At 38.2% G+C, this 25,509-nt stretch overlaps 3 protein-coding genes and 1 long non-coding RNA gene across 4 annotated transcripts in view; 2 read left to right on the top strand and 2 right to left on the bottom strand.

Moving 5' to 3' along the window:
• Positions 1-19,285, top strand: part of LOC123506393 — a 24,650-nt gene extending 5,365 nt beyond the window's left edge. The window contains exon 2 of the long non-coding RNA XR_006675421.1: positions 13,450-19,285. This is a non-coding gene — a long non-coding RNA (uncharacterized LOC123506393). The remainder of the gene's footprint in view (positions 1-13,449) is intronic.
• LOC123506390 (chitobiosyldiphosphodolichol beta-mannosyltransferase-like) lies at positions 2,881-6,025 on the bottom strand. The gene is given in 3 exon segments (XM_045258491.1): positions 2,881-3,680; positions 3,683-4,872; positions 5,920-6,025. Coding segments are annotated over 2 exon segments (1,332 nt in total). The 5' UTR covers positions 4,863-4,872; positions 5,920-6,025; the 3' UTR covers positions 2,881-3,528.
• On the top strand, positions 7,567-19,285 carry LOC123506392 (MAP kinase-activated protein kinase 2-like). Its single transcript, XM_045258493.1, has 7 exons — positions 7,567-8,277; positions 9,841-9,980; positions 10,555-10,727; positions 11,249-11,347; positions 11,545-11,620; positions 11,819-12,029; positions 12,388-19,285. The coding sequence occupies exons 1-7, from the start codon at positions 8,083-8,085 to the stop codon at positions 12,586-12,588; spliced, it is 1,095 nt and encodes a 364-aa protein (XP_045114428.1). The 5' UTR covers positions 7,567-8,082; the 3' UTR covers positions 12,589-19,285.
• On the bottom strand, positions 14,167-25,509 carry LOC123506391 (sulfotransferase 1 family member D1-like). The gene is made up of 10 exons (XM_045258492.1): positions 25,114-25,509; positions 24,311-24,464; positions 23,212-23,403; positions 22,390-22,502; positions 21,526-21,737; positions 21,111-21,237; positions 20,882-21,018; positions 20,553-20,694; positions 19,962-20,101; positions 14,167-15,329 (listed from the first exon to the last, which is right to left on the bottom strand). Exons 2-9 carry the CDS (start codon positions 24,451-24,453, stop codon positions 19,968-19,970), a joined length of 1,200 nt encoding a protein of 399 aa, XP_045114427.1. The 5' UTR covers positions 24,454-24,464; positions 25,114-25,509; the 3' UTR covers positions 14,167-15,329; positions 19,962-19,967.

Below are 25,509 nucleotides of genomic sequence, written 5' to 3'. Positions count from 1 at the left end.
CTGAGAAAAGATCAATTGCTCAGGATTATCACAAAGCAATGATAACTCAGAGGAAAGATTGCAAATTAGAAGCTCTAAAAAGACAAAACGCGGGATAGATTAGTCACCCAAAGACAAAAATGCCTTAAACAGAAAACAATGAGTAGATAAACAAGACCAACTCGCCAAGAAAGAAGAAAATAAAAAATCTAAAGAGGGAGAAAACACGGATAGTAATAATGGAAACAAATCCTTATGACATGGGAGAAGTACGTACATAAATGATACATGATGAGTAACACATGACTGACCGGCGGGGGATGGGGAAGAATGGGAGAAAATGACTTGGGTGTGATGGGAGGGTGGAGGAAGGAGGGGTAGGGTGGCTGGCTTGTCCCATTCCTCACGCTCCATATGGCAGGGTAACGAATGCAGGGGGAGGGACAGGGTGATAGAGGGATTGGAAAGCAGGAAGACAGAAGCAAGAGGAAAGGATAACGTAAAGTAGGGGAAAGCAGAATAGTCGAGACAAGGGGGAAGGAGGAAGAGGGACAGGGTGATAGAGGAGAAAGCAGGAAGATAGAAGTAAGAGGAAAGGATAACAAAAGCAGTGGAAGGCAGGATAGCAAAGACAAGGGAAGGCAGAGTAACTGAAGGGGAAAGCAAGACTGACTGGCAGGGTAACTCGGGAGAAAGCAAGCACACACCCGCATGCTGATGTGTGACTGGCAGAGGGATGATCGTAGCTGCAAGACGAGGAAGGTTGTGTGGGAATTGTTTCATTCTCACTACTGGACCCTCCATTACTTTGTATTGAAAAATAACAAACGCACTACTTCGATGGAGATTACGTTACAATAAGTGTTTCTCTAATAAGAGTGCATGATGGTAGTGGTGGCGGTGGTGGTGGTAATCCTATAACGTTGAAAAAAAAAAAAAAACATTACAAAAAAGTATTTCGCATTGTAAGAGTGGCGGTATTTGCCTGAGGTCCCACGTTGAAGGGGAGGCTCCGCGTACGTGTATAACCAAGTGAAACACGTTGCCCGAAGCGCCTCACGTGTTGTATCAGCCAATCTGTGCTGTGTGCGAGGGACAGGCCGCAGGGCGCGTCCCTGGGTTGACAAGCTGCTTGCCTCGCCCTCCATCGCACTGTATATTCCACTCCACAATAATCACACAAAGCTAGACAAGTCAATAGTGCACTATTCAAGTCATATCAAAGTGGTCTGGTGGTGAGGACTTGGCACCTTGTTCTGTGAGACTGTGAGGGCGTGGCTGATGAACTTGCCTCCTGTAGAGGCTGTACGTAGTATGTATAGTCGCCACTTGCCAGGCACACACCTCACCTCCAATTATTCTTGCGCTCCCTAGCTGTAACCAGTCTCGTCCTCTCTTCCTTCCAGCAGAGACCGAACAATGCTGTGATGTATATGTCAGTGCCAAAAGTTTAGAGTAAAATGTCTTTCCAACGAAACCTGGTTGTCCAATATCTTTTCTTGTCTTCTATTTATTTGTTTCTGTTTAATTTACTATTATTATTTTTGGGACGTGACTGATATGAAAGCATCCATTGGCATTAATTACTCGTTATGATGATACAATCACACACACACACACACACACACACACACACACACACACACACAACAAACAGTAAAACAGTAAAACACACACACACACACACACACATATATATATATATATATATATATATATATATATATATATATATATATATATATATATATATATATATATATATGATAAAGGCTCCATGAGTTTGGTGTGAGCGAGGGGGGCGGGAGTGGAGAGAGGAAGGGTGAGGGGGTCGCTGGTCCCTCCTTCCTGTCAGTCTGAAACAGTCACGACGCAGCGGAATTTTTCCAAAGCGTCAAGCTGCGAAATTAATATAAAATTCCGAGTGCGTAACAGCGGCAGAATGAAGATTAATATGATTAGGGCGATGTCTGAGACGTGGCCTATTGTTGTCAATGATATCGGAAAATTGAGAGACGCCGCACGGAATTCTGTGGCGGAGGAGGAGGAGCCTTGGTCCTTCCTGGCGGTGGCGGCGACTGCTGGCTGGCTGGCACGCTAATCCTTGAACTCCACCTACAACATAAAACTGACGTCCTTTAAAAGCAGGAATCCTGTGAGGCCAAATTTTCCATCACGAGATAAAAGACACGACATGGGATAAACTTATCACACGTACTATATTAGAGAACAGAATGATCTGCAGCGTGTTGTAGCTTGCCTGTTTTATAATTTAGGGTTAAAGCAACAAAAGAACTAGAAAACGTATTAGATTTTGTAGCAGTTCCATCGCAGCAATAAAAGTAAAATATAGATATTTGTATAAAACCTTAGTGATAAATCTTTTCTATTTGTTGTGTTAATGTATTTACCTATTAAGTATTCACTTATTTGGGGGGAGAGATACATTGCTAAGAACTTTGAAGTACCTACGTGTGTGTGTGTGTGTGTGTGTGTGTGTGTGTGTGTGTGTGTGTGTGTGTGTGTGTGTGTGTGCTCCACCAGGTCACGTAAAGCAATCAGCAAGTAATGGTGCAAGCTGCTGTGCTAAATAACATACTGACAAACTACACAGCCTTTATGATGTTACTGATTATGAGGCTGCTAGTGTGCAAAGCCAGATTAGTAAACAGTATATGTGAGCATATTAATTTGTATCATTATGGTGTTATGTCCCTTGAGGAGCACCATGAAATCATTGCAATGCTGATCTGGAGGTGGATGAATTGGCTAGGCAGAACACTCACAGCAACGAGTGTCTCTTTTTCCAATCAGGCGGAGGTGTGATGCCTGGGCCTGAGGGAGTCCTGGTCATCCTGGACTGTTGTGCCACTAGTGTCAAAGGACAAACAAAAGTTGGTGCATAATGTATATATATATATATATTAACAGGAACATGCAACATATCAAACATATCTACATTGCTACAAAAATAGCATACAAGCAACACTTCATCATGCACAACAAATATTCATAGGAAAATACTCTTCAGCAGCATGAACTATTGAAGGCACTGAGGGTAAGCTGTCCATGCCATGTCTTTACACAACACTGTTAGGAATATCGACTTTAATTCATGTTCACCAGGGTGACTCCAAGTAAATACAGGGTTATATTTTTAAGGTTCATGACTATATATAGCAGAATGTTTAGCCTGGAATGTATTCTCAGCCTTTTCTTCATTGATGTGTTATTCATCATAAATATGGCAAAACAATGATGAAATAAGTGACTGACATTAGCAAGATTTTAGATAAACTATAAAAGTGTAAAAATATATTAACTAACCTGTCTTTTTTCTCTCATATGTGAAATAATTAATAGCACAAAATTTGCCTTTGAATAATTTCACATAGCTACTACATTGCTTAGAAAATTGGTTTGCTGACTTTGTATGTGATGTTTATGCTGGAAGAACCAATACAGTAAAGGTGGCGATAGTAATACAATGACCTAATCAAGGTTTTCTCTCCATATTAATCTCAATTTCATGTGGAGCCATTCTTCTGCTTAGCCCTTCAGAGTCATTGCTTCCTTGTGGCTGAACAGTGGCAGGGCATTACAGGTCCAGCAGGAGTGCCAACTTAACTCTCTGAACTTGTCTATATTCTTATAGAAGTCATAGTAAGTCTCCTTTATTGCGGTCTCCTTGGGAAACCCTCGAACCAGTCTTGGAGGAGATTGGCAAGCTCTTGTTTGGTTTTGAATATTAGTCCGTTTTCATTGTGATGCACCAATTCAGGGAGTGCAGGGTAGTTAATAGCTGCTACAGGCAGGCCACTTCCAAACATGTCCACCACCTTCATAGGCAGATCCAGACCCGAGGATGAGTAATGAAGACAGACACCCAGGTCAGCGGAGGCTAAGAGTTTGGGGTAGTCCTCAGCCGTCATCCATGGGGTTATGACAGCCACGTGTGCCCACTGCTGCTCTGCTATCAGAGAGCTGTAGTAAGACTTCATGGGCCCTTTCCCAGTGACAGCAACTATGAGTGGAGGATAATGGCTGGGGAACTCCTGCCGCACACGCTCATAGTCTTGCAGCGCGTAGAATAGAATAGAAAAGTCTTCATCTTCTGTCCAGCTGGTGGAGGACACCACCAGTGCTGGCCGGTCCTCACACTCGGCAACTCTGCCGTCGGCGTACCTCTCAGTGAAGACAGTCTTGTCTGGAGAGTCGCTGGAGAAGCACGGGTATGTTGACGATAGTTTCATGAGAAGATCGTGTTTCTCGTCATTAGTGATGGGATGAAACCTCTCGGACGGCCGGTCGTACAGCACTGTCACTTTTGTGATGCCCCAGTTTTCTGCAAGATCTATTTTCATTGCCTTGGTCACACAAAGGCCTCCACTAGCAAGTTTTCCAAATATTTTTTCAGTCATGCGGTAAATAAATACTAAAGGATGATTCTTCCTAAGTGAAAGAGCTAGAATAGAATACCCATAATTATGCCAGTCCACAAAGAATTTTGTTCTGCTGACAAGGCAATAAAACCAACACACAGGCATTGCTGGAACCCCCGGTGGGTTCTGCAGCAGGAGACTTTTACTCCTTGGGGCCGTCACCAGTGTGAAGAATAGTATGATTGCTTGCCATAACACTTTCAAAACAAAGGCTAAAAATCTAGGCAGTGCAGAATTTGGAAAAGGTCTCATATAGGTAAGAGTAATATGTTCATCATTTAATACTTCAATCTGTGGCTTTGAACCAGCAAACCCAATGAGGTTCACCTCATATCCCTCTTTGGACAGAGAGAGTGCGTGGTAATTCATCCGTGGAGAGTGACCAAGGTCTCCCAGCACCACCACTGTCACTTTGTCCCGCTGCTCTTCAGTGTCACTCATTCTGCCAGTTCTGTGGAGAAAAGGTGCTCTTAGCTCTTGAGACTTGTTTATTTTTCACATCACCAATGTATTACAAATCACTCAGTGTATAGCAAATGCAAGTGGAAAATGCCTTTAATGGGTATGAACTTTAATCTTGTCCTAAACCTTATCTCTAAACAATATCATATGGCAAATTAATTCTCTTTTTGAGTAAATTTCTTGGTGTTTGTGTAAATTGTCCAAGGGAGGCACTCCATACATTCAGCAACACAAGTCTAGTGTCTCTACCTCACTGGAACTTTGAAACAGAGATCTCTTATTTGTGAGCTGAGGTTACTAACCACTACATTACTGGACCACCGTTGTTCATAAATCTTGCTACATGAACAGTACTCAAAGTAGACAAGCTGTTGGTGGTGGCGTGAGTTCCAGTGCTTGTGTGGCATCATAGTATAAGCCTTTAATACCACACCATGCTTTATTACACCCTGCCATACAATATAAGATCAATGATAGTATATGGATGTTATTATTTAATTATCCAAATGAGCACTCACTTCCAGACAGCCACATAAAAGATAATTAGCTAATCCCTTTAATACCATGATGCATCTCCATTTTCACTCTGGTTAATATAAGCGATTTTATACAGCTTAAGAAACTTATGTGGGGATTGAAATAGTGAAGACTGACCATTAATCTTCTGACCTCCATAGACCCTTAATAATGTCAATGAAATTGTCTAATCATATCCAAAACTCATGATAAAAATGCATTCCAGTACTGAAGGGATTAATGATGATATGTAAGTGATTCATGAACACTGCCGCTATTTCACTATCCAATTAGCCACTAACACACAACAGAAAGGTCAAATACACCTCAGCTAGCGATAGATACAGTACAACACAGCTACATCAGTCTATTCCCACACACACACAGTATACTGGAGTCTTAGGGTGATAAGTGCCATTGTCATGTTTGCTAGTAGGCAGCCTTCACAGTACAAAAAGTGACCCCATCTTTTATCAGTATTATCTAACCAGATTATGCTTATCAAGAGATTATAACTTACTTGTTACTGGGAGGTCATACTTTACACTGTTTATAGTGGAGATTGTGTGTGTGTGTGTGTGTGTGTGTGTGTGTGTGTGTGTGTGTGTGTGTGTGTGTGTGTGTGTGTGTGTGTGTGTGTGTGTGTGTCTCTCTCTCTCTCTCGAAATTGGCATAGTAGAGAGAGAGAGAGAGAGAGAGAGAGAGAGTGTGTGTGTGTGTGTGTGTGTGTGTGTGTCGGTGTGGTGAAGCAGCAGAGTAGGACCACCTTGGACTTGTGTGTGGTGTGTACTATCTGAGTGGCGATATGAGTTACAATGATGAGATTAGAAGCATAACATAGTGGGTCAAAAGGACAGTGTTCATACTTCCATCACAAACACACACATAAAAAAAAAAAAAATAAATAAATAAAATAAGTAAATAAACAAATATATAGAATATAAAAAGATTGTTCTACAGATTTATATTTCTCTTCAATGATTTGATTAACCCCTTCAGTACTGGGACGCATTTTTTACCTTGAGATTTGTGTACGATTAGACCATTTTGTTTACATTAGGAAGGGTCTATAGAGGACAGAAGATTAATGGCCAGTCTTCACTATTTCAATCCCCCAGATGAGTTTCTGAAGCTGTATAAAATCACCAAATAGTAAGCAGAATGAATATGGAAACGCGTCATGGTACTAAAGAATTTAATATTAAGAGATACATAGTTTCTCAAGAGACCCAACACCTTCTTATGCTTCTTCTCCCTTCTTGCAAACTGTAACATTTTGCGAGTGGCGAGAAACAGACATGACTACATTACGAGACGGGTGGCTGTTGATTTTACGCATGAAAAAGACAATTAATACTGCTTAGCTTCCAATATGTTACACTGACAAGACTGTACAATGAATATGCCACCGTGACTTACAGCAGGTTGTACGGGGATTGAGGTAGACTATATAGTGGAACATTTATCACAAATGTGCCTCGGTTAGTAAATATTGTGCGCCACGGCTTACCTAACCAAGAAATGCAAAAGAATGACGTCTTTTTGTGACAGTGACATATGTGTTGTTTTAAGCGTAACACGTGTAATAAATATTGGTTTATTACATATCAGCACATTTCAAACATCTGACATGCACTCTTACCTTACTAAGCACTGTATGTGCCAAGTCTAATTAATATTAGCGGTGACTCCCACTGCCGTGTTTGGGAATGAATGGACCGAGAAGTAAGTGAAGGGAGTGTGAGTAACGATTATGCTTTTCCAACGGCTTTGTATTTCTGTTTTACTATCTTATCTATCACATTTGTTTTCTATTTTCTCTCTTTGTTCAGTTGATTTTATATGATGTTTTTATCCCTTCAATGGTAGTGTGTGTTTGGTTGCGTTGTCTCACTCTACACCTGCTGCACACCTGTTACTACCTCCACACCTTTATTGTGGTTTTAGCATTGGGGTATTTGTTTTAAGGGTTATTCTACTAATATAGTTTAAATCTAATATTTCTTGTGACTCAGTAAATCATTTTTAGACAATGAATATTTCCCTATGCAACGCCCCCTCTCCAATAGTCAGGAAAAGGCTTCACTCTATTTAACCTGTATTTATGCGAGTGATATTTGATATTGGTGGCGACCTAAATTACACTGCTCTCCTAAATACTATAACTTGATATTGTTTAATTCTGAAATAGTAGTCTATATATTAAACAGGAAAAAAATTATATGAAGGTCATTCGATGTTTAGTTACCAACGGCACTTGGCAAGACAAAGGCCTGACGTGTTCTGAATATTGGACTTGTTATACAGACAGGATACAACCCTGAGGCACTTTATAGATAGGAAGTGAACCGATCCATCCTGGAAAACAAGAGGTGGGTGGAGGTTCCGGTTCTCCGCGCGGGTTTGTTGTGGTTTACCTGTTTATTTACCTGCCTCAGCCTACTTATCCCCTGCCTTCACCACCCCCTGCCACACTGGGAACCATTCATCCACCTCCGCACACCAACTGGAGCGTGGCACCTTGTACAGAACCACCTCGGGGAGAATATTTTACCCCGATACTCCCACCTGGGCACTTTTTTTTTTTACTCGAGTTGATCCTCCCACCGGCCACCTCGTCCACCTCCACCCAGGACATGTTTGACGCCTGAAGCTGCCCTCCACCGCCCCCTAAAGCACCAGGATGGAGGAACCAATGATGGTGGACCAGGTGGATGAGGGAGGCAACAGGGCGAGAGCCGGAGTGTGTGTGCTGCAGACCAAGACGCATCCCATCGTGGAGGACTACACCATCTCCAGCAATGTGCTCGGCCTTGGCATCAACGGCAAGGTGGTGGAGTGCTTTAACAAGAAGGACAGCAGGAAATACGCCCTCAAGGTAATGCTGGTGTTGACTGCCCGACTGTTCAATCCCTTCAGTACCAGGACGCGTTTTCATATTCATTCTGGTTACTATTTGGTGATTTTATACAGCTTCAGAAATTAATGTTGGGATTAGAATAGTAAAGACTCTTGCCATTAATATTTTGACCTCCATAGATTCTTCCTGATGTAAATAAAATCTTTAATCATTCCCAAAAATCAAGGTAAAAATTCATCTCAGTATTGAAAGAGTTGAGGAAAAATGGTTTAATTAGTCACCTGTGCTATTATTGTGAGTTTTATATTGCAATCTTTTGTCGGAAATTGTAAGGCATTAGTGATGCTGTACTTGCTGTGCTCTCTGCTGCTTTGTTGTGATAGAGTTTGGTGTACTGAGGGATTAGTCACCTGTGCTATTTTGGGATGCTGAGGTACAGTATACAGGTTAGGCTTAATTTGGTAGCCAGGAATTACGTTGAAGAAATGAAGGTAACTAAGTACTGTACTTCTTTACATCTGTGTAGAAGGTTGAGGTGGAGTTTAATGTGTTGTGGTATTTGAATAATCATTGTGGTGCTTTGTTAGGTTGTATTACTGTTGTGTTATTTTATTAGGGATATATTTTGAATTTATTTTTTCACTCCACCTTAAAAAAAATGGATCATTGGGGAATTTAAAAGATCAATGTTCGGATTAACAGACTTTTACTGTATAAGGTGAGCTGGTGTGGCTTCACAAAATGGGCCATTTTTAGGCTTTTTGGATTAGTTTAGATTTGGTAATAAAAGGTGATCCAAACTTAAGATTTTGAAATGTATGCCTGAAATATATACTGTTTGTATATAGTAGCATGTGTTTATATGATTGTGTTGACCACATTCATCCTTCCACTGCTCTACTTGTCTGTCTCAGTGCTGATGAAGGACAACTGTGATAGTGAAGGGGTCAAGTGAGGACAGTTAGCTGTATTACACCTGCTATACAAATGTTTACAGGATGAAATGTCAATGAGGTCAGAAGGACAAACAGAAGAGAGTGCACAGTGCCAGCCAGTCATTATTAACATATGGTTGCCATTTGTCTCAAAATTTTTGTGCAAATGTATGTTGAGGCCACAGTGGTTATGACAGAATATTGTGTCTATGCACAGATCATTCACTTGTATAGTGCTGGCTTATTTGAACCTTGGCTCATTTGACCAGTTAGTGACTGATTAGGCCCTTAGTGCTGACTTATTTAGTCAGTGTTAATGCTTGACTATACTTACAAGCGTGTGTGTCTTTTTCAAATACAGCTGGCAGGAAGGCTCCACGGAACAACACATTTAGAATTCAGCACAATGTTTACTTGAAAACAACCAAATAGAAGAGGATTGCACATTATGCGAAACAGTTAAGAAAGGTCCAAATCAGCCACGAATCCAGTCTGAATGAGTCAAGGCCCAAACAAGCCTGCATTCACTTGTACCACCCTACATCTACCTATACTTTTGTTAGTTAACTAACTTCTGGATTAGATTTCACCTTCCTTCACTTTCCAACACATTTCTACATGGATGAATGCTGAGTGCCATTTCCAGGTGCTGAAAGACAGCCACAAATCGAGGAGAGAGGTTGATCTCCACTGCCGCGGCTCCACCTGTCCTCATGTGGTGGCAATAGTTGATGTTTATGAGAATGTCTACAACAGTCAGAAATGTTTGTTAGTAGTAATGGAATGGTGAGTGTCACTTTTTTTCAGTTGTATGCAAGCTAAGGAAATGTTGATGCTTTGTCAACATGTGGTGGCTCATGAGGTTTAATTGACAGTAGTGAAGGTGGACAGCTTTGTCAACAGAGTAGCCAAGCTCTGATTAGATAGGACACTTCCCTTCCTGACCACCTTGACTGTCCATTAGGATGTACAACCAGAAGTTGATTATTTAATGCTTCATATATTGTATTAACTTATTTCACCCATGATTATATTTCATTTATCTATTGCCGAGTGTTGTTGATATTTAGATTTGTAGTTTTCCTCTTTCATGATGACTTACATTTTCTCTCTTCTCATGCTGTTGCTCTTGCCAAGACTTGTTATTTAGTGTTGGTCTATCTAATCAAAGATGTTTGCTATTAAACAAAGATTACAATATTCCTCATTATGGAACCTCTTCTTGAAGTGTATGTATATATCTTGTCAGTATAGGCATCACTATTTTAGTTTATTCTGAAAACCATTGTGCAACTCTTACATTTACTGATAAGTAATCTTTTCCATGATATTGATACCCATGTTGTTGGTAAACATGCAGCATGGAAGGTGGGGAACTGTTTCAGCGAATCCAGGACCGTGCTGATGGTGCTTTCACTGAGCGAGAGGCAGCATGCATCATGAGGGAGATCTGTGTGGCAGTGCAGCACCTCCACTTACTCAACATCGCTCACAGAGATCTCAAGCCAGAAAATTTGCTCTACACCACTATGAGTAAGTTGTTTTTATGTTATTTTTTAATTAATTTATTTATTGATTCATTCATTTGTGTTATTATCTTTTTAAGGACACTATTCTCTCCATGTAAGTTTATTAGTTTTTGGTAATTTTTCAGGATGCAATTTTTCTTGCTTAACTTTTTAAAAATGCGATTTACATGATATTTCTGTACTAGAGTAGCTAACTTGTAAATAATGATTCACAGGTAATTTTGCTGATAAATGTCAATTATCTACTGCCTAATACTCTAATGATACACTGTCTGCTTTAGTGTCGTTTCTTTTCAAAGAGAGAAGAATCAGCTCTTGTCATATTAAAATGGTAAGCTTGTATTGAAGTGATGAGGTGCTGGGTAGCAAACTCTAGTCAGAGTAAAAAAAAAAAATTATCTTATATATTTTAGTGTTTCTGTGATACCATTATAGTGTTTATTGTCATTACATATGAAAATTTGCCCTCTAGTGGGCTTGTTCAGTTGTGTCTGCTTGTTATAATCATTAAGTCCCTCTTTGCAGATGATGATGCCACATTAAAGCTGACGGACTTTGGATTTGCCAAGGAAACATTTTCTAAGGAGTCGCTGCAAACTCCCTGTTACACACCCTACTATGTTGGTGAGTGACAGGCTCATCAAAACATTGTGTGAAGGAGAGAAAACTGTGGTTCATGGTCAAGTAATGGTGTTAAGTTGCCATACATTACAGTTTATTGTTATTTGATTTGAATCATAAGGTGTTTCAAGTATGTGTTCATGAAATTGTGCTCTAAGTTCTTATTTTAGTGAGAGTATTTGAAAAAGTGTCTCCCACAGCTCCTGAGGTGTTGGGCCCAGAAAAGTATGACAAGAGCTGTGATATTTGGTCTCTAGGTGTCATTATGTACATCTTGTGAGTATTCATAATAACAAAAATATATTGATGTTATCAATGATTATTTTTCAGTCAAATCTTGAAAGATATAACCAGAAAATTGTGCACATTGTGTGATAAGGGATGTAATATATTTCTGAATGTAAGTGATTAAAGTGTGACCATTTGTTATTCTGTGTTTACTGATAATAGCCATTATTCTGTTTTGTTTTTCAGGCTGTGTGGATTCCCTCCATTCTACAGTAATCATGGACATGCAATATCTCCCGGCATGAAGAAGCGAATTCGTACGGGACAGTACACGTTTCCCAACCCAGAGTGGGCCAGCGTCAGCCAGGAAGCCAAGGATCTCATCAAGGGCATGCTGCGCACTGACCCTGAGGAGCGCTTCACCATCTTTGACATCATGAAGAACAAGTGGATTGTTGTGAGTATCTGTGTTTATTTCACTTTTTATAGGTTATTTGTATTGTTTGCAGAAGACATTGATGATCACAGATGGTTCAGAACCATGCAAAATTTGGTAAAATCTCTTACTTTCCAGGTAGAGATTTTTCATAGTAATTTGTTGAATGGATATTTAGTATTTGACTGATTATTAGTTTTTTTTTGTGTAACTTCCATACGTACACAGTTTAAGATTAGCCTTCTCTTCTAGCTTTTCTTGGTCTGATTCACTATATTTTGTGTGTATTGTGAAATGGTGCTCTTCTAATGGCTTGGTCACACTTCATGGAAACATTAATGATGATTATGATTATTGCTTTTCTTTCCTCTTTTCCCAGCAATACACAGAGGTACCTCAGACCCCTCTGTACACTTCCAAGGTGCTGCGAGAGGAAGGAGACTTATGGCAGGAGGTTCAGGATGAGATGACCCGTTCCCTGGCCACCATGCGAGTTGACTACGACACATTGCAGATAAAAACTCTAGACCATGCCAATAATTCTCTCCTCAGTAAACGACGTAAGAAGACAGACAAATAGGTAATGTTGAACGTGACTAGGTCTTGCAGCCTTTAGGGCATGAGAACATCTTTGCTGGACAAGAGTTCTGCTGGCACAGTGCCATTATATTATCAGCAAGATGTCATGTCTTGGCCATAACTTTGCTAAATGAAGATAAATATTATCTGTAATACAGCATCAGTGCACCTCTTAAAGTTTCAGGGGAGTGGCATAAGTATGGTCACAGATTTCATTGAAGCTTCCTATGGTTCTTCTTGTCACTATCATTAGTTGTTGAAATTCACCTTTGTCATTCTCAGGTATCATGAAGATCAGCATTGTGTGGGAAGAAGCCAATAGAAGGGAACTAGTATTCTCATGATGGTAATGTCTTGACTGGACAATATGCAATGAATTATACTGTTAAATTTTATAACCATTAATGCTCCATTAAGGTATACTTTTACCGAAAGGATTGAGAATGGTAACATTAATTTTCCATTTGTTGATGCACATTTGGGCAGTGATGGTGCCCAAGAATGTTGGGAGTGTACTGTAGTGTGTGATGCCAAGGTAGGGAACAGTGTATTGTTAATACTGCCATTTCAGAGTGAAAATGTAGGTGTTTGCTTGTGCATATTTATAAGAAATATGTAAGGAATTAGTGTCAGCTCTGGAGACTTGAGAAAATAGAGAACAGCAAAGATTTCTAACTAAACATAAGAGATAATCTTCTTAGTTACTTGTTATTTTATTTGTTATTTTAAACATCTTTTTACTTTTATCAATAAGTGACATATCTATGATGTTCTTTGAATATTAGTTATTTACTCTATAATATGTCACAAAAAGAGTCACATGCATGGTCCCACCATGGACCAGGGAAATGGGTTATGTGAGAGAGAGAGAGAGAGAGAGAGAGAGAGAGAGAGAGAGAGAGAGAGAGAGAGAGAGAGAGAGATACCTGTGTGGATGTTCATTATGCCCATATACATATATGAAGGTTGTATGCATGAGGAACTTTGAACATATTAGAGGTGAACGGAGATGAAGTAATTTGCATTTCTATCTACAAATTTTGTGAATTGGTGAAGAGAATTAAGATATATGTGGAAGCTACAGAATAAAAGATTTGTGTTTGTGAAGAAACCTTAGATCAGAATGTTAGTTGTAATTCTTATCTCTTTTCGTCTAGATATAGAAAGTGAACTAATTTTATTAAATTGAAAGCACACAAATAACTGCAGAGTTGTAACTTAGGTGCTTAGCTTATAGAAAGTGAGATTGACTTGGAAGTTCTATTGAGTAAGCTGGGAGAAAGTACTAACAATAATGTAATGTCTCGATGTACAGTACTATAGGCCACAATTATTTTGTATATTGTGAGAAGGGGAACATTAGTAATTGCTTCATGGTTGAGTGATGGCATGCCACTGCCTGTTTTGCATCTTGGCCCAGGTTACCACATTGTTTGGTACACCCATATTTGGTCATTTTTATTCTTTAATCACACTATTAAAATAGTTTTATAATTAGAACAATGTTGAAAAATGTTTTAAGCCGTCATAAAATTTATTTTTACACTACTGCATGAATTACCAAAAATTTCAAGGGGTGTGTGTGTGTGTGTGTGAATAAATGTGATAGATTCATACTTGAAAAAAAAAAAAAAGAAAAAAAAAATTCTAATTATGTATTAGCCCTCTCATGCACCACAGTGTGTATATATATTGAAGTAATACACAAAATAATAATCTGACTGTATTTATGGAAAACTATTGAGTTTTAAGTTCTTTTTATTCCCATTGTTCATAATATGCATTTTTAAAGCTTTCTGTAACAAACCTGTTTTGTTGGTTAAATTTGGAGAAAGTCAAAATTCATACATCATCGCTGGTGGCATTGAGTTGCAGTGTTCATGTGCATCATGTGTGGGAGCTCACAGATGTGTGTCTGCAGAATATTTCCACGTGATGTAAGTCCATGGTTCTTATGGAACCTCAGAGGAATGGCAGTGGAGAAATCTCACCATCTTACTGAAAACGGACTTTGTTGTGGGTGGGTGGCTATGGCTTTGCTTTTGAGATGGTGTGGATATTGAGTGTCTCAACTCAATCAGTCACTCAATACCTGCTGTTGCCTATATAGCCACATCATAAGACCTTTAATCAGGACTTGCTTGAGTCACAGCTGTCACATCATCAGCTGTCATCTTGTGAGATGGATGTTTCTTTGAATCCTATCTGTCACTTTTGACTGATGTTTAAACTAAGGAAAGCTAGAATTTTTATGTAGCAGATGTGTCACTTTCAATATTAGGTAGCCATTTTCATTTTGGAAACGGCCTGTTTGAATGGATGCTTCTTAGCTGGTATCATAAGGGAGATACTCTTTTGTGGCAGTGAAGATGGGGCATTCGTACTGATGTGTGAGAGGGTTAAGATTTTGTATGATGGTGCTCTCACTGCCTCTTGGTGGCAGCAAATGGTGTGCTATGATTCTCTTTAACTCAGGTTTTGAATGGAGGCTTGCTAGATATCCTGCCACAATAATGCACAATAATTCTGGTGATAATATGCTAACTATAAGGATAATTTGAATGTAATATTACCTTGGGATGGGATTTTGATTAATTTATACAGCATGTTGCTTAATTCCACAGCTTGAAATTTGAAAGATGAGAAGTTTTATATTTTTATTGTAAATATACATTGTCTTCACTGAACAGCTATTTACATAAGTATAATTTTGACGTCAGTTCACCGCATGACCTGCAGGACCTGAAATGGAGAACATTATACATAAATCCTTCCACCAATAGATTGCATTGTGTTTTGCACTTTGTTAGGCAAACACAGACTCATTACCACCTTGGCCACTAGATTCAATTCATAAGGTTTTATTTCACTGTAATTAAATTTCTCTCATTGCCTATCAACCTTATGTACTTAACTGTGTGTGTGTGTGTGTGTGTGTATGTGTGTGTGTGCACGCGCGCATGTGTGTAGAGGACAGAGCTATGTATGTACGTAGTATCCATTCCTCATTATTCTTTCAATATATTCCTACAGCTGTCATATACCATAGGTGAACACTACTCATCCTAATTGGCTTGTCTTAAAATCTTATTCTTTTTGATGTTTAAAATCCTCTTGGTGTCTTGTGCAAATTCTACTAAATGTAATACAAGACAATTAGAGTCACAATGTCTCAGTATCCATATTTCATTGTCAATAAACTCTTTCTTTTCATGCAATAGGTAGACAATTATGTGAAGTGGAAGGGTAAGTAGGAACTCACCACTGTAGCTAATGATCTATACTGTACTTCATTTAACCTGTTTTGTACTTCTACAATTACCACCACATTTCAAATGCTATTGAACTTCCCATGTATAATTTCTGAAGTTTTGGTACTATTATAAAATATAACCAATTACTCAATAATGTAAACAGGATTTAGGACTCCATTAAATAATTTTTAAAGTAAGGACTGGCATCTGAAAGTCCATAATGAAAATTCTTGATGTTGTTGTTTGGGGCATTATTAATGGTGACACTATGTGTACATCTTTCACCATTGCTGATGCCAGTGTGGACATCCCTCAACATGTACTCAAAAGTATTTACTCACATTAAATTCTACTTATTACACACACACACACACACACACACACACACACACACACACACACACACACACACACACACACACAAAAGTTACTGTAAAATGCAAGTCTGAATAGCTGATGGTGTTAGCACTGTCATCATGTCCCTTGCTACATATCTCAGAACGTTTTTTCCAAACCCTCCTTTAATTTTTATATACAAAAGTGCCTGTATGTACTCCTTAATGATGTGCTTGTTTTATATTCTTGACTAAATATGACGAGCAACACACAAGTAATATTTCAAAATTACCCAAAGTGAATCATGACAGTAAGTGCCATTTTGTTCTTGCATTTAGTGCTCTCTCTCTCTCTCTCTCTCTCTCTCTCTCTCTCTCTCTCTCTCTCTCTCTCTCTCTCTCTCTCTCTCTCTCTCTCTCTCTCTCTCTCTCTCTCTCTCTTACCTACTTACATATATAGATAGCTATTAGATAGTTTTAATTTTGCAACAAAATTGAGTCTTCACCATTGCCGGAATGTTTAATAGTGAAATTTGATGTGTAAGACTATGAGGTCTATCCTTTCTGCAAGATGTGATCATAAAGTTCCTGGACTGTTTCTAGTGCAAACAAACTGGTAATGATCATGCCTGTGGGACAGAAAAATATCAGTAATTACAATTAGTGAAGATAGAGATCGTGGCGGCACAGCAAGAGCAATTGGTAATTGTTCTGAGTCAGTGTGCCATGTGTCAATGCACTATTGTCATTGGGATCTGTGTTGCACTTGTTTCTGTGACCATGTTCACACACACTTGCAATTTCAATATAGTCCTCAAACTTGAATAGAAACCCTTGGAAAGAAAGAGCAAAAGTTTAGCAATGAAGCAGTGGGTGAGTAAGGTGGAAAGAATAAAGAATAGCAGCTGTGCATTAGTATCAGCGGAATTAGTGTGTAGTGGTGAGGAACTATAGCATTACCACTCAAAGCACTCCTGCTCCTTGTGGAGATACATGAGCTTGATTTTAAAATGACAAGGCAAAGCAAGCATTGTGACAGCTTCCCTCGCTGAAGCAAGCATCTTGAGTTTTGGAACTAAGCATATGTAAACATATAACTTAGTGACATCAAATTAATACAGTATACATATATCTGTACTATAGATTACATATACATAATTATATCCACTTGTGATCTGCATCATTTCTAGAGCTCATTCGTAGCTCTAAAAGCAATAATGATAAGAAAATGATATAATGATGGTCTTAATTATAATGACAATAACAATAGTAGTAGTAGTAGTAATAATATAATAATAATAATATTAATAATACACAATAATACATAATAGCAACTACTGTGAGTAGTTAAGAATATAAACTTGAGAAAATTGCATTTCAAGGAGCATAATTGGACTCCTTGATCATGACAACAGAGAATCATATGACTAGTTAATTATATACACATCCCTTGAATCCATGCCCAAGCCACAGGTAAAATTTTATTTGAAGTATTGCAATGGTAATGATGGCAGGTGACCTGTACAGGTGTACTGGCATGTGGAATAAGATTCATCACTTCACAGGGAACCATAGTGGTGTGATGTTCAAGTTGTTTTTTCTTTTAAAATGTGAATTACATAAGCTACGTAATCAGTACATAACATATTCATCCTAATATAATTTTTAAATAAAAATTTCAATAATATATTTACTTGGATCGGTTGTGGCAGAATTGAAGAGTTTTTGACTAAGTGAACACTTTGACAAGCAACATGATACTCCTCTCCATGAAATGTACTTAGTGTTCTCCCCTTCTGTATACTCTATATGATGGCAGCCACACAACTCATGAGACAAGTGAAAATACTCATCCTGGTGTTGTACATGGCAATGTCTGTGACTCTATTGAGTTTCTGCCACAAGAGGGGGTAATTCATATCAAGACTTAGGTAAATTAACAAGTCTATGTAATTAAACCTGAGTTGAATGGTAAAAAAAGTATCTCAAACTTATCAATGCCTTGCTCTCTTCTAAAATTAAATTGCTAGGTAGTTTGTCTTACAGACAATGAAAACCAGTAATCTTGAATCTTCATTTTTGTTTACCACACCCAAGGCCTTTCCTCACTGCCTCTAGATGTACAAACAAAAACAGTACCTATGAATGGGTGTATCATCTACTTGTACTTTTCTGTATTGTTTGTTTGTTTTGGTGTCACTTCATCTTAAAAACATGTATGGTATGGTATCTCCAGGTGTTCAATTGGGTCTTTGTGTCACCCATGACTCCTTGTCATCTTCCTGTCTCCTACTCTGTACAATCACTCCAGCGTTTATCTGTTTAAGTAATTACACATGTCCACTTTCCTTTGAACTGGAAATATATAGAGATACTGTACCACTTATGCATGTACGTATGTAGGAAGTGTGTTACCTGAGAAGCAGATTTCTAAACAAGGAAGCAAGTATTGTCTTTTAGTAACATGATCACAAGACCAGAAGTTACTTAATAATATATAATACATGTGTACATTAGATTATAAAGCATTTACAAAAAAATATAGTATACATATTCAATGTGATTTCTTGCAATGACATGGTTATATGATAATTATGATTCCTGTGTTCTGCTTTCTCTCAGGAGCCACTCTTTACAAAGGAAACAACTTCCATGAACAGTTACAAAAATAATAACTTACCATGAAAATATAAGAGAAACTAAAAATTAAGTAAATGGTTTTGTTCCTGTGTATGTATGTACAATGCATAATCAAGTTGAAAATGTAGTTGCAGTAGGGCATTCCCAGCCATGCTTTGCTTGACCAGTGGGTGTGATACATAATTACTGTTATCAACAAAGAGATGCTGAGCGACACTATTGAAGCAACCTGTTAACCTCATGCTGTGTGTCAACTCTGCACTGTGATGTGTATGAGATAGATAAGAGATTTCTGCTGCATCTGTGCTAAATTTCATATTCCTTGCTATTTGAAAACTTATGTAATAGATGCAAGTCCACTCAAATAATAATTCAAGATGTGTTGTGTTCATTCCTTCTGAGATACCTATATGTGGTGCAATCCAAAATTTCTAGAATCCATTACATAATAAAGCAATACTGACTTTCATTGGGTTACTATCAGTGCCAACCTTACCATATTGTTCCTGCGAGTTGATATATTGACTCATTATTTTCCCCACACCCTGAAGCAGCTCAGAAACCAGGGCCCAGGTACCAGGAAACATTTAGTATTTAACACCAACACTCAACTTTGATCATGTCAGATCACCACAAAATTCTATTAGGCTAGGCTGTGTTTCACAGTACACTGCTGGTAGTAAATGGACCAACATTGATCTATCTGTTTAGTGTTAGAAAAAAAAAAAATAAATAAATAAAAAAAATAAAAAATAAAAATAAATAAATAATATATATATATATATATATATATATATATATATATATATATATATATATATATATATATATATATATATATATATATATATATATATATAGTTCATGGTTGTCCTCTAGAGAAAAATGATGACAATGAAGAGATTTTGAAAGAGTAATACTGAAAAAATTTAAAGAGCATCACACAGTGGTGAATATTTCCTGAAGTACTTACTGCTGTATAGTAAGTATGAATGTGTTCATTTTGAAAAGAAATGCATGAAAAGGGATGGTAAACTAAATTTACATCAACTAAGAATATCATCTCAAATTCTTTATGAAACTTATTAAAGAAAAAATAAATCAATCACACAGATTCAACCTTTTTTTCATGACATTGTACTAACCTGCAGTCATTGTGCATCACTTTGAGCAGGAATTGCATATGTAAATTTTAAGTCTGAATCCTTCAAATGCTTGTTTTCCCACTCTTCAAAGGCTGCCACTTGACTGCTGCTCAGGTGCCTCTGCCAATCTCCAATCTTACCTAAGGAAACAATCTGCATCTTAAAAAATTTTCATGAAATATCAAAACTACAAAAAATATTTCACACTAAAGAGGGACATTGCTAAACATAAGGTTGACACTCCTTTAGTACCCTTCACTGCTAATCATGATGGACACTCCTTTAGTACCCTTCACTGCTAAACGTAAGATTGACACTCCTTTAGTACCCTTCACTGCTAAACATGATGGACACTCCTTTAGTACCCTTCACTGCTAAACGTAAGATTGACACTCCTTTAGTACCCTTCACTGCTAAACATGATGGACACTCCTTTAGTACCCTTCACTGCTCAACATAAGGTGGACACTCCTTTAGTACCCTTCACTGCTAAACATAAGGTGGACACTCCTTCATACAAATGTCTAAAACTTACATCAATTGCAAGATTTTCCTTTTTTAAGAATCACAAAATACAATTAGCGTTCATACCTTTACGAAGAAATGTACCCTTGTCTTTGAAAGCAAATCCAAAATCTTTCCAGTGCTCGTAGTTAACACTAGGATTTGCTGCCATGTGTATGAAGGATGTGCTTTTTGCCACATGGTTCACTTCGGCATCACTCACATCAATCTGGAACACACTAAAAATAAATTCTTTTTTCTTATGTAAGAGGACAACTGACCAAAAGAAAAAAATAGAATAAAAGCAAATGCATCGCCTACAAAACAAATACACTAATGTATTTTCTTCACTACTCTGATAATTTATTACAACTCTCTACAAAATATCTGATTGGTTTTCTTTCAGATATACTTACACTGAGGAACTCTGCTATTTTTCTAATAATCTTGTGTGGGTTCTGATGAAGCTCCTCATAGGTGACAAAGAGAATGTTGGGATTGTGTCGAGCTTCCCAATATCCCAGGATATGACCAAAATATGGACTGTACATTGCTGTGGAATATAAACAGGAATATAAACAAGAAGGCACCACGCTACCTATAAGGAAGCAACAAATACTAAGACTTCTCTATTAAGGCACATACCTCTATCTGAAAGGAACATGTCAATGAAGCTGGAGAGTGTTCCCTGGTAGTCACACTGAGTCAGAAGCTGCATGAAGTAAAAGTATGATATCGCTGTGTCTCGAGGATTCCTGGCAATGTAAATTAACTGAAAGTAAAGGAGAAATAGAAATAGCAGAGGGAATTTAAATAATAAAAATTTCATAATGCAATTCACAAAGTATTCTATTTCCACAACATTACTTTACTATTGAATAAGTAAAAGCCACTACTTCATATACTCCATAACTCTCTTCTGTACGCTGCATGTGTATGATAGATATATTTCACAATTGTCAAGCATCAGAAAGATGATGCTATAGTGATAAAGTACCAGTTATTTATTACTTTTTCCTGAAGACTGCCACATGATGTAATCTTGGCAGTGAATCCGTACCTTGGCACCGCTGTTTTCAAAAGAGGTGGGTAAGAGACTGATTGGCAAGTGAGTTTTGATAAATCTCTTTTCCTTTTTCAGAACAAGAGATTTAATTCCTGGATAAGGATATTCAAGGTAGGGAAATCTTGTCTCCAAAATTTCTGAACTTTCATTAGTCTTCTGGCAGCCGTGTGTTAGCATGTACACAATTTCCTGTACCCATGTTGTGCCTGAGAACAATAATAGTCTATATTAAAACTAACTAATGAAATGATGTACTGCTAGATAGATATTTCTCTGCATACAAATGGTGGGTGTCTTTAGTCACCTACTATTTAATATTTAATAAATTATTAGCAGTCAGAAACACATATTGCATAGCCTTGCCTTGACCCATTTCAATATCTATCTTTAGTATTCATAGAAGATACTTTTTATAGTGTTGAAAGATGCATTTCCTACATAACACACATTAACCACCACTAGTGTTATTTCCATATCACAATAGACCTTTGAAAAAAAAAAAACAACTTCAAAATTATTCTGAAAACTAGTGCCAAATCATAAAGTATTACATGCTAACTTTAATTTACATTACTGATGTAAATTAAACAGAACAGAAGAACAAGGTCAATATTGCTAAGTGAAATTACCTAATTGATTGGCTGAAGTGCCCACTATAATCCCATTACTGCAGTAACATCATAAGCAGAAATTTTCACTGCAGAGAACTTACTTTATAGATCTGAAAACTGATCCTATACTCTGCAGGAGACTAACATTCATACAATACTTATGTATGTGTATTTATGGAAGCTCCTGGTTTAAGTATGTGTATTTGCAGGAGCTGTTTTACAATTGATAAAATATGACCATTGATACCTGCTTTGGGATAACTGGCGACCAGAACGTCCTCTTGCTTGAACTGGAAATCAGGTAATTCTTTGAACACGCCTGACATCACCAGCTGACCAGGAAAAATGTATCCTTTGTGCCTGCAACAAAATTCAAATGAGGAATAAAAGCATTAATATTAGATTCAAAGTACATACCTTATCACCATTACATTATCCATACTCTAAACAGTGCCTTGTATTGGCCAGTTGGCTTTTGTTCCAGCTTCCCTTATCTTCATGTTTTCATTAATTTTCACAGAGAGGATGACAAAAACCCAGAAGACCATTAGTAGAGCAGCCTTGAGAGAAAGCATACTGGCATTCAGATATAAGGTTATGAAATGATAGATGGTTAAGAATCTTACTCTTGAAGATAGATTAAAAACTCAACATAGGCAGAAAACTAAAGAAATATGAAAGTAGTTTAAGGGATTATAATGGTCATACTTTTTAAGAAAAGGCTAAATGTAGACAAACTTCCAGCAAGAAAGAAAGGTAAAGTAACTTACCTTAACTTATTGAACTCTAGAACTCTCTAACAGTAACCTATTATTTGTCAACTCTTTACCTCTGTCACTCACAATTTACATTTTCATACAGCCGTGATATCTTATTGTTCATCTCTTACATTTACTTTTTTATTCAGGTTTTATTTCATCAAAAAATTCAACAATATTCACTCTTTCCCTATAACAGTAAGTGATATTTACTTGTACTACAGATATCTTAAACAAAAGATTTTTTTTTCATACACAGAAAAAAGCAAAATATAAACATGGAACTTAAAGAAAAAAATCCAATATTTTACCTGTATAATGAAACTGGAGAGCCAAAGAGTGAATCATCAACTGGAAGCCTTGTGAAGTCCTCCAGTAGTGTCTTGAGCTTCACTCCTTTCTGCTTCTTAAGATACCAGGCAGCAAAAAGTGTTCCCCCAAAGAGAGAAATTGCAAACACTCGCTTGTACAGATGTAACCTTCTTAGGCTGGGGTCTTTAATGCTGGAGGATATGAAAGGTGAGACAAATGCTTGATACATTTTCATTTTTTCAAACACAAACAAAAAATTAGTTTAAAACTGTGCACTGAGTTAGTAACTTATGAAGTGAGCGGAATTTCAGAGCTTACCAGAGAAGGGGATGAATGATTGGGAATACTGGTTAACTCTTGCATCAGCGAGGTGGACAAAATATGGTTGTGAGAAAGTCTGGAGCAGTGAGGTCACAGTAGGAGAGGCATACAGTCAAAAGGATCTGAAGAGCAGTTGGCATGAAAATGATGGTAGAAAATAACAAGAGATGTGACATTGTAGTGATGAGAAAGAGACAGAAGAAAGTCAGTAGAAGAGAGGAATTGATAAGATGAAAAGCTTTCAATTTCACCCTATCTAAAAGAATGTATGAGTGGAACCTCCCCCCCCCATACTGTGCATTGGCAACATGAAATCTGGGGGAACTGCACTGAGACAATATCAGTCTATGTGTGTGTGTGTGTGTGTGTGTGTATTTCACCATGGTCACCTAGCTAGTCCTTCCCCTATGGAAAGAGCTCAGAGATCATACTGAACGATCTTTGGCTAGAACTGAGAGCACACCACACTCCACACACCGGGACTGTGAGGCCACAATGCCTCAAGTTACATCCTGTACCTATTTACTGCTAGGGGAACAGGGGCTACACATTAAGAGGCTTGCCCATTTGATTTGCCATGCCCAAAAGTCAAACCCAGGCTCTCTTGGTTGTGAGCTGAGTATGCTAACCACTACACTACACAGTGTATGTATGTGTCCAACTACTCAGCATGGGAAGCTCTAGCCAGTGAGACATGTCATGAAAATAGAAGTACGTAAATTAATGATTATTCTGAACAAATACTGAAATTCCTTCCCATGACTCATTGGACCTTACCCGGTGCTGCTGAACCTGTGCAATGTCACACCATAAGGACTAGGCAGAAGGTGGCAACATTTCCTCGTGCTAGGCTGCCCGACACCCTTCCCTCCCAGGAATATTTGTCTGGAGGCATGGATGGACAGCAGCCTTGGCAACATTATAGGAAATGCTGAAAAAAAAAAAATGTTAGATACATTTGTGTTTGAGAAATGGACATCTGCATAATGAAGATATAAAACTCTCAGCACATGACTCTGCCTCTACAATGAGGTATAGTCTCCCTTGCCTCTTACATTGCATGCTTAGGCTTGATTCCTATTATTGCTTCACTCACAGTCCAGTCCAATATTGTTACACACACTTCAACAGGTGCATTCACACTGGTGATCTCACCCCATTCTCGATTAATTCAAAAGATATTCTGACTGGAGCGAGAGCAATCAGTGTGAACATAGTCCTGCTCTGCTCCACCTAAGATTCAATCTTCCTTTGCTGTTTGTCCTATGAAGACATGGACAATTCAAAGAAAAGACCACAAAGGGATCATGTAAAAGGAGGCAAATGATTATAAAAACACTTTCCATTTATCTATCACTGATATATGGCACATACAACTAGCATATAGTATATTAGCAGAAAATTGAGAGAGAGAGAGAGAGAGAGAGAGAGAGAGAGAGAGAGAGAGAGAGAGAGAGAGAGAGACTTCCACTGGTGTTGATATGAGAAATGATGGGGCGAGAACAGAGAGGCAGAGCGAACCAGACGTGTGACAGCACACAGGGAGCGTGACCAGAACCACAGTGGGAACCATTACTCACGTCACGGTCTCAGCAGGCAGCGTGATCGTGATGGCACAGTGTGGGCCAGCATCGGGCTGTATTGTGAGCCACGGTGGTAACAGCGCCTCTCGTCTGCTTGGCTTACATTACAAGTGCATCTGTGGTACCTGCTGGTTTTATTGGCCAGTTGCTGTCACGCCCTGTACCCAAGTGGTGATGTCTCCAAGTGTCACTGTGGCACACAACACCAGTCAACAGCCGTCCACCGGTCCAGGTAACAATCCCGTCAAGCCGCAATGTTTTGGTTTGATAGAGTTGCCAATACGTCTGTTACTACTTCAGACTTCACTAATGGCAAAATGTCGCTCAAAGTCACTTAAATAATGAACAAATTACCCAAAAAGTAGTTGAATACTGCTTTTCATAGGAATCATA

The sequence above is a fragment of the Portunus trituberculatus genome, chromosome 19, assembly GCF_017591435.1.
Source record: "Portunus trituberculatus isolate SZX2019 chromosome 19, ASM1759143v1, whole genome shotgun sequence".
NCBI lineage: Eukaryota > Metazoa > Arthropoda > Malacostraca > Decapoda > Portunidae > Portunus > Portunus trituberculatus.
Note: the sequence above shows the minus strand (reverse complement) of the source record. Positions and strands in the feature narration are given on the sequence as shown.